Source organism: Mustela nigripes, chromosome 7 (genome assembly GCF_022355385.1).
Source record: "Mustela nigripes isolate SB6536 chromosome 7, MUSNIG.SB6536, whole genome shotgun sequence".
NCBI lineage: Eukaryota > Metazoa > Chordata > Mammalia > Carnivora > Mustelidae > Mustela > Mustela nigripes.
The window spans coordinates 78,368,081-78,378,147 of NC_081563.1; the positions used below are offsets into that span (position 1 = coordinate 78,368,081).

At 50.4% G+C, this 10,067-nt stretch overlaps 1 protein-coding gene across 2 annotated transcripts in view; it reads left to right on the plus strand.

Moving 5' to 3' along the window:
- Nucleotides 1–2,694: 2,694 nt before the first annotated feature.
- Nucleotides 2,695–10,067, plus strand: part of PRKCE (protein kinase C epsilon) — a 477,259-nt gene continuing 469,886 nt past the window's right edge. Inside the window, exon 1 of one of the 2 annotated variants that reach the window (XM_059406230.1) lies at nt 2,695–3,810. In XM_059406230.1, the coding sequence (XP_059262213.1) occupies nt 3,463–3,810 (348 nt within the window). In that variant the 5' untranslated portion in view covers nt 2,695–3,462. The remainder of the gene's footprint in view (nt 3,811–10,067) is intronic. The other variant, XM_059406229.1, reaches the window with a different exon arrangement.

The following is a 10,067-nucleotide window of genomic DNA, read 5'->3' on the forward strand; positions in this document are numbered from 1 at the left end:
CACATCTGAGAATTGCAGCCTGTTTGTTCACATGGTATAACAGACAGCCTGCTAAGAGGCAGAGGCTGTTCTCCTGTAACCATAGCTGGGTCACAAGGAAGTGGTATTGGAAGTTTGTAGGTTATTGGTTTTAAGAATACCTAACCACTGAGATGGCAGTAGACCCTATTTATTTATATATATCTGGGAAGTCTTGTCTGGGGAGAGATGGAATATGGTATCATGCAAAAAGTTCAAGTTCAGCATGCCCTTAATTCTAAACGTATTTCCTATATAACACATTGAAGAGGAGGGATTTTGGTCAATGTTTTTCAGTCTTGTGTACTTCTCTGTTTGCATGGTCATCTTACCCAGGGAAAGAGTACAGCCTAAATTCATGAAGTCCTTGCCTTTCTAGACTCCTCAACAGGGCTGGGGCTAGGGTGAGGCAAATGGAGCACTCATCTCAGGTGCAGAATTTCAGAGGTGCCAATCAAGTCAGTAACATAAGTGGTGTTTTAATAAAACATTTAAAATTATTTAAATTTTGAATATGTTCATTTTACATTAATTTTGATTTTTTAAAAAATATTGCATTAAAGTATTACTCATTTTGATTACTGTGCTCATTGGTACCCCTTAAATTTTGCCTGTCAAGTATTTCAGCTCTATTAGTGGCTCTACTTCCCAAATGAATTTTCACAAGACCTAGCCCTATTTGCCATTGCCTTTCATCACATGCCCCCTGAAGGGGGAAGCAAGTTTAATAAGAATAGAATGGTGGAAAAAATTCTGATGATCAAAGACATAAAAACTGAACAGCAGTAAGATGCCCCTCCAGCACCAGCGCTTTGTCCAACTGACTGATTCCAAAACACACCTCCAGCTTGCGGGAGTGACCATGTAGGGCATTACTTTCTTATCCTGACTTTCTGCACGCGGAAGAGCTCAGTTGTTCCCAAGACTGCATTTTAGCACTCTCTACCCAGCTGTCCCATTCGAAGGGTGGGCTGGGAGAAACGATAGGATCAGGGAGAGCAGGACCAGCAGGCCTTAGGTGAGGATCACCCCGGGATGTTTTTATCCTTTTTGCGACCTGTGTGCTGCGCTTGGTATCCAGTTGTTTCAGGGGACTGCCTCCTCCTCGCCTTTAATCCGTTTTAAGCCTTTAAGCCACAGGCTGTGATAACCTTTTCCATTGAGAAAATGTAATCAAGAGGGGGTTTTAAATTTTGGTCTACACTAACCAAACTTGCCAGATAAATACTTAGTTTATCACGATTCCTACAAAGTCCTCGACTTGGCCCGGCACGCGGGGGAGTGCCGACGTTTGCTTTTTTATACTGCGTCCTGCTCGCTCGCAGGCTGCGGGACATGACCTCTTCCCAGCCCAGTTCTACAGCCGCAGCAGCCAGGGCCGCGCCCAGGGCCTCTGCGCTCTCCGCCCCGCCCTCCCAGGTTCGCGTCCCTTGGCGCGGTGCCGTCCCTCGCCGCGCAGCCTACCCCGTCCCCGGCTCCCCGCGGAGGAAATTCTTCCCCAGCAGCCCAGGGCTCGCCTCACGTGATCAGCCGCCGCGGCTTCCAGCGAGAGTTTAAAGGTTATGGAGGAAATTAGCGCGGACGCAGTCCCTCGCCCCCCAGAAGGCGCGCCCCGGTTTTCCGCAGCTCGGACGGCCGCTGTCAGCGCGCTGATCAGAACCATGTCCCCCAAAAAGGCACAGACGAGGTCCAGAGTAAATATGAAGTCACTTTGTAAAAAATAAACAAAGACAAATGGAGCCGAGGTTCTACTAAGCTTTCACTTGTCAACAAGTTCTCGCGGCCCGAGAAGTCCAGGACGTATCCCAAAGGGAGAGAATGGCCCTAAAGTAAGGGAGGAGAGAACGAGTGTTTAAAAACTCACACACCGAGGCTCGCACGCCCCTCCCTTTCTCCCCTCCCCCACCGCGGCGGAGCAGAGCGTCTCCAGACGGAATGACGGACAGACGGGCCAATACTCCCCCGGCTGCTCTCGCCGGCCTAAGTCCGAGTGGGGTTGTGGCTGGGGGAGGGTCCCGAGTCTCCTCCCGCAGGGCGGCCCCCGCCACTCCCCCACCCCCCTGTTCTACGAGACGGTTTTGGCCGCGGAGCCCCGGGGAGCTGCGCGTTCCGCGGGTCTCCCCGTGCAGACCGGAGTCGAAGTGTCCGCAGCAAACGCATTACGGCCCGCAAAGCTGCTACTCCCGGGGGTTCCGCGCAGGTCCCCGCTCGGCTCCCCCGCCTGCCGCCGCGATCCGGCAGGCTCGCCCTCTCTGCGTCGTCCTCTCCTCGGCTCACTTTTCCCGTATTGCTCCCCCAACAGGCAAAACTTTCTATTTCCCCAAACACAGGAGCGCGCGCGCGCGTGCACACACATACACACATACACACGCGCGCACACACACCACACACACACACACACACACACACACACACACTGACGTCTTTTGCGCATTTCCTGCATTAGAGGGAGGGAGACTCGCTAGCAAACCGACCGAGGGCGAAAGACCGAGGGGGAGAGCGGGCGAGCTGGCGGGCGGGCGGGCGGGTGGCGAACGAGCGGCAGCCGAGAGCGGGGACGCGGGGAGCGCGGCGGGCGGGCGCCGGCGCCCGGGAGGTGGGGCCGCGCCGAGTCGCAGTCCCGGCCCCGCCGCCGCCGCGCTGCGCACCGCCCGGTGCCGGCCTGCGCCCCGAGCCCGAGCGGCGGCCACCCCGACTCCCGAGCCCGCGCGGATGTGAGATTCCGGGCTCCTGGCGCCTCCCGATCGCCGACCGCCGCAACCGCGCGGCTTCGCCCAAGAGGAGGCGGCTGGGCTGGCTGTGTGGCTTGTGGATTTTTTAAAAAATTTGGCTCCGAGGAGGACCATTTCCTCTCGACATGCATCCCTCCGGATAGACTGAACATCCCTCGATCCATCCCCCGCCCCGCGCGGTCGGAGGCAGGCGCTGTGTGTGCGAAGAGGATCCGGGTTGAAATCTGCGCCCCCGGTTCTCGTCCGCGCCCCGTCCCCACATCCCCCTCCCCCTCCCGGAGTCGAAATTTCCCGGGGATTATGTTTCGGAAAGGTAGGTAAGCGCCGGGTGCGGCGCCCGCCTCCCCGAAGCTCGGACCGGGAGAGCCAGCGAGGTGGCGACACAGCCCCCGCGGCTTGCAGCGAAGCCGACAGCTCGTCTCCTCTTCTGGAGGTGCTGCTGGTGGAAGGGGGGGAGAGACTTGCTCCAAACACGGACGTCCCCCAGCTCTCCCCCCCTCCCTGTTTTCCGTTAGGAACCCGACGAGGAAATACATGCACTCACTGAGAATCGCCCGCGCCAGGGCGCAACACTACAAGGTGTAGGGACAGTGTGGGGTGGGGTGAGAGGGGACCCAGGAGTCCCCGTGGCTCAGAGTGCCAGGGCGTCGGTTCTTCATTCCTGCCCTCGGGGCGGACGGAGTGACCCCGGCCCCCACTCCCCGCCCCGACCATGGTAGTATTCAATGGCCTTCTTAAGATCAAAATCTGCGAGGCCGTGAGCTTGAAGCCCACAGCCTGGTCGCTGCGCCATGCGGTGGGACCCCGGCCGCAGACTTTCCTTCTCGACCCCTACATCGCCCTCAACGTGGACGACTCTCGCATCGGCCAAACAGCCACCAAGCAGAAGACCAACAGCCCGGCCTGGCACGATGAGTTCGTCACTGATGTGTGCAACGGGCGCAAGATCGAGCTGGCCGTCTTCCACGATGCCCCCATCGGCTACGACGACTTCGTGGCCAACTGCACCATCCAGTTTGAGGAGCTGCTGCAGAACGGGAGCCGGCACTTCGAGGACTGGGTGAGTGGGGCGACACCTGGTCTGGCAGCCCAGCCGTGGGGTCCCAGGGAAGCACGGCCTTGGCATTAGTCATGGGGCGCCGAGACTTATTGCCATCTGGGGACTCTGTGTGGTGTGTGTGTGTCTCAGTTGCCTTGGGGAAGCATTCTCCATTTCATAGTTGAGAAGTAGGCAGTGGAGCAAGATGGGACTTGGAAAGAGGGTAAGGCCTCTGCCCCCTCCAGACAACGGGTGTGACAGGGAGCTGGCAAGCTGCAAGAGCCCCCAGCCACTGGTGCTGAAGGTTGACTGAGAAGCCGGCGCCTTCCGCAGGCGCGTGGTGGGCTGGCTGTGTGTGATTGTGTGGGGGTGGGTTCCTCCATCCTTAGAGAGGCACGTGCAGCCCTAGACTGAAGGCTTCTTCCACGTCCTGGCTTTGTCCTGCCTAACCTAGTGAGGAGCTGCTTTATTTTTCCCTCTGGGAGGAAGCTAGCTTGTTTCTATTCTGTTACATGGTGGTTAGCTCATCTTCTGACACACAGGGAGAAAAATGTGTTCTCCTCCAGGATGTCTCCTCCAGGGTCCCGGCAGCATAAGCCAAGCTTGTTTTGTCCCATGCATCGCCCATGCATCTGGAAGGAGTGTTGTATCTTAAAAAAATGGTTCTGGTTGCTACAAATTGGAAGTCAGTGCTTCGAATCCTACTTAAAGTTACAATGATTTTCCTGTGTTGATTTTCAAGGTACTGTTCAATGAAATACTACTGCTAAGTCCGACATTGAGTTCATTGAGAACACTGTCAAAATATTAGGGACTTGGAAACAGGCCTTCCTTGTCGGGGTACTATAAACCAAATGCATTCAACCTTGGCACCCAAAGAAGGATGGAGAACCAATTTTCTTTTAGCTCTTTTTGGAAGGAAGGTGTTAAATTAGGGAATGGATTTTGGTGTTTTCTGATTTGCTACATGTTTCCACCAAGAGCAGGTGTGGCTTTGGGTGCATATGTTTTCAGGGTTCTTTGGTCGACACAAAAAGAGGTATCTCATGGGGAAACAGAGGAATCCTCTACTAATGGCTGAAAAGAGACCACCTCATGATCCTCCTAGGGCCAGAAGCTGCCTATGAACCACCTTGTCATGTCACCTTACATATTTTTTAAATAGGAAATGGAGTCTTAGAGAAAAATAGGAAAAAGCCTCTTCTCTCTGTGCTTGTGCTGTGATATAGTCTGCCCAAAACCATGGTTACAGGACTGACAGGGAAGCTCCAACAAATCATACCAAGATTTGCGGCTTACACTTTGGGAAGCCAGCAAACCTTTATGGAGAACACAGCACCATTCTATTCCATTCCATTCACCAAGGCCCCTTCCTTCTGCCTGCCTCCCACCTCCAGAGTTCCCACTCACTCCCCATTTCCTTTCCACATATGGGCTCTTTGACTCAGGAAAGTAGTGTATGTCTGAGGGGGAGCTAAAGGAATAACTAATTTCAGGGCTAGAACTTAACACCAAGAACCTGTGGTTTTGAAGTTGTTTTTGAACAGGAAGAGGATGGGAAAAAAAAAAAAAAACATGAGTATAGTCGTGAGGCCACGGGGCCTTCACTGCGTATGCAGATGAGGGAGATGGAGTGAGGCAGAGAGTAGGTGGGATGAACGGGAAGGCTGCTGTAGCCACAGAACACACCTCTGGTGGAGGGAGAGGTGTCTGTGTTTGTCCCGTGTTGCTTTGCTGGGGCCTGACCCAGCCCTGGGTGAATCGGGGCACCTGCCCCACGTTGGAGCACTTGCAGTGAAACATGCTGTGGGTACCAGCCTTGCCTGGTCAGTATTCTCTAAAGCGCCCAAATTCATGTTGGACTTGGCCCTAGACCAAGTGCAGAGAAGGTTTTAGTGGCAGAGAAGTGGAGTGGGTACCCAAGGTCATGCGGTATGCTCAGGGTGACTGGAAGTAGGGCCCACAATTCCAGTCACCCACAGCTTGCCTGGTGGAGAGCAGAGCCCCTGGGGCCTCCCAGTCTACTCTCCATGCAGATTCCTGTGCTATGTCCCTAATGTTTTCACTACAGTGAAATAATAATTTAAATAATTTAAAGTGCTTTCAAAATCATATCTCCTTTGTCTGATAGCAAGTGTGAATTAGGTGCAACAGGTATTGGACAGATTAAAAAAAAAAAACAAAAAAACCCAAACCAAAAAACCTCCCAAAACCTGAGCTACAAAAAGGCCAAAGTCACGAAATGAATCAAGTAGTGGAGCTGGTTCTGTTTGCTGTGCTAGCATTGGTTTCACTGGTGGATGCTGTGGCCGGTCTGGTTCCTCCAGAAGGGGAGGTTGGTAGGGGTGCATCAGCAGAGGGGGCTGGCCCTTGGAAAGAGATAGCTTCACCGGGGCTGACTAAAGTCCCCCTTCCCATTCCTGTCAATGAGCGGACACCCACAGAATCACACCTCTGGGCAGCATTTCCTAGGCTCTGGGACTCCGTGCTCTTTACCTGGCAGTGATAAAGAGATAGACCCTCTCTTGGGTGTGGCTAGGAAACTTGGCCTGAAGTAAGGAGATGGGGACGGCCTGATACGGCCACTTCTCTCATTGAGGCAGACAGTTTCATTCAACTGCACAATGAATTCGTGTGTTCTCATCCAGTTCCTGTTTGTGCTCAGGCCCAACCAGGGAAGTTCAGCACTCCAGGTAACCCCGAGGTAAAAGAGACTGTGGGTGACCCCCAGGGGGCTTCCATTTCACTAGGGAAGTAAAACTAAGTAGATACATGTTGATAGTTAAGTAGCAGTTAGGTTCTAAATGAGTGGGACCAGTACATTACATGAGTTCAAACAAAGGAAGTGTGGTGGGAAAGTTGGAATGGGCATGAGGTGAGGGTAACAGCCTTCCACGGGCGCAGACACTGGACATAAAGGCAGAGAAGACCTGTGGCTAGGAGTGGGGAAACAGAAGGATGGCCAAAAGTGAGGGTTCCTGTCAGCAAGGAACAGGCAGGATAAAATTTCCCAAATTTAAGAATTTCATCTGAGCACCACCTGTGCTTAAAATTTTTAAACATTGGTTCTCTGATTTCCCACTCAAGGCCCGGTATACATGAAGTCACCAGTTGGGATATTGTGGTTATGGTTTTTCTTCGTTTGCATTAAAATAAACATGTGGCCTCTAAAATAAAAAGGGAGGGTGTTCATCTCAGGTGCCTCTTAACACCATTAGCGATATGGGGGCCATACTTTGGAAACACTGGAATAGGAGAAGTGTTGGAAAACCGAGGTGGGTTCTAGAATGTTTAAAAGCCAGGCTGAGATAATTATTCTCCAGATAATGAGAGACGTATCAGTTGTGATGACAAAGGGGGTTGTTTTAGAGAAAGCTCATTACAGAGAGACGGGAAGATCTCACTTACACTGAAAGCAGAATCCCATTAAACACTCTTGTTGCCGCTCATTTTTCCAGGAATGAGATATTAATGCTGCTCTGACTTGAGTGTGTGGAAGAATCCCTGGGGGGGGGGGCGTTAAAAATATAAATCTGCCCACCACATTCAGAGCTTTTCATTCTGAAGTTTAGGACAAGCACTAGGAATCCTTATGCGTAACAAGCACTCCTCAAGAGAATTTGATCTTGCTTCAAGAAACACTGGAGTAGGATAGAAACTGTGGGCAGGGGAGGGCTCCAGGTAATTAAGGGATGAAGACTTCTTACACAGAAATATCCTGAGATTTTATGGTAGACCTTTGTAATTCCTTCCTCCAAGATTTATAGCCTAGTTGTGTAAAGGAGAGGTATTGGGGTTTATTAGAAGCAGAGGCCCCATGAATGCTGAATGGAGCTGCTTTGCCTTTAGGACAGATGGTGGGAGCATGGTAGATGGCAGAGAGGGTACAAGGAGCTGGCACGTGACAGCTGGCTACCCTTGCACACAGCCTGGAGTTTGCTGTGTGGTCATCTCATTAGTGTGTGTGCTGAGTCCCACTCTTCCCGGTTCCACGACTCATGCCTCCGAAGACATCCTTGGTTTGGGTCACTTCCATGCTGCACTCATAATGCAGCAGTAATGACAAAAATGTCATTTTCTGAGAGGTCCCACATATAAGGGCAGAGCTGTGAAGCCAGGCTCCTTGGATTTAAATCCTGCCTCTGTCACCAACCGCACTTGTGACCTTTGGAGAGCTGTTTAACCTGTGTTCCTGTTTCCCGTTTCTTTCCCTGTAAGAAGTGGGTGATGGTAACCATATCTACTTCTAACAAATGGGGCTGTTGCGAGGATAAAAGGAGTTACTACATGGAAAGCGCACGGACCAATGCCTGACTTCAGTGAGAGCTCAGTGACTGTTTTGCTCCTACAGTTACTATTATGTCCTCTAAACCTGCCGTGGGACTGGCTTTAGAGAGGGTTCTTTATTGACTTGATTATTATACAGGATCTAAAGGAGCCAAGTTTTTGGTCATCCTTAAATTTTTTCTTTTCTGTAGGGTAGTCTCGTTTGCAAGGAATGGGGCACACTAGTGTTACCATTTCCTCTTTCCCAAATACCTCATTGACAGGTTTCTCAAAATTATCCCACCCAGCTGACCCTGTGAGATAGGCCTACACTGTTTTTGCAGAGGTAAGTCTCAGGGACCGTTATTTTTTGTTGGCCCCAGTATCCCTTGGGAAGATTGTTACACCTTTAAGGCCAAGGCCAAACCCCTGCTGGTTCTGATGCTGATGCTCTGTGGAGAGCCTGAGGAGCGCTGCTGTGGTAAAACAGGCCCCTGCTGAGTCTCACACTGAGGGTGGCTAGAGTCTGTCTTGACAGACCCTGCCTGAAGGCACTTCAGGACTTCTGTAGGGAAACTTTAGAAGATCCCTGAGGAACTTTTACTATCATCTAAATGGAGTGAGGTGGGAAGGAGCTAGAAAGAGATGTGGAAAGAAGGACTGGGAATGGCCCTAGCTCCCTTTGTGTGCACCTATCCCTTGAATTTGTCCACCAATAGCTGAGGTTCCAGGTTTTTTCCATACTCCATTCTCCATACTCTGTAATACTTACCATCTAATTAAATATGACTCCCCTTGGTACGTGATTGGTTATTTAACAACTATTCTGAGGCTTAGTTCTTGCCCCATTGCTATATTAGAAAGTCACTTGCCACTGGTGCTCTGCAGTTAAAGGGTCTTGGGTCTTCTGGGCAGTCAAACCTTGTCTCTCTGTTCTGTTTCCCCTTCTCTGTGTCTTTGACCAGCAGATTTAGTGATTATTTGAGACCCTCGGTTCCCTACCTCTTCGCTGGGCCCCTCTCTGTAAGATCTGTGGGCTCTCACTACAAGATGCATCTACCTACTCTCGAGCCAGGTGACCTAGGCTCTTTATGCCTGTTTCTTCATCTGTAAAATGGGAATATAACAGTTCTTACACTAGTTTGATAACCTCTTTTGGCTGTTGCAAGAAATAAGGGAGTCTATGTAAAGTTCTTAGCAAAGGGCCAGGCTATTGTACAGTCTAACAAATTGATTAATATTTTAAGAGTTACATGTGTGTATTCATAGTTTGAGAATCTTAAATCAGAACATATGGTCCAGTGATATTTTTCTCTTTGGTTTGTGAATGTATTTATATGAAAAGTCTCACATAGCCTAAAAATAAAGTTTATTTAGTTACACTTAACAATTGCCTTTTTGAAAATATTAGAATCTCTTAAAATGAGGTTGTTTTGAGAAGTCTAGGAATTGTGTGGCCACTGTAGCCAAAGATTAATTATTTATTGAAGCATATGACCAATTGAAAATAGGGATATTTGGGAACTGCTGTTTTGGTTTTACTGTACCAGTTTCATCTAGTTTCATGGACCTAAATGCATTCTCAAATGCTGTTGCCTCCAAATTCCCAATTTCAGCCCACATTTGATTGTGCAAGTGCATCTCAAATTCTGTTATGTCAAAAACTGTATCTCTTATGTCCCTCCTCCCCAATCTAAGCCTTCCATAGTCTTCCCCATCTCAAGAAATGGCAACTGCATCCTAATGGTTGCCGAGGCCAGAAACCACGAGAAGCTATTCTTGATGCCTGTCATTCTCACACCCCCGTATCCAGTCCAGCAACAGCATCTGTTGTCTTCAAAATAGATTCCAGATCTGATCATCTTAGCGTATTTCTGCTGACATCAGTCTGGTCTAAGACCTTATCATTTCATACCTGGATTATTTCAGCAACCTCCTCAGTGGCTCCCTGTTGCCCCAACTTCATCAGCATATGCCACTCAGCTCACACATCTCTTGATAGAAACTCACGT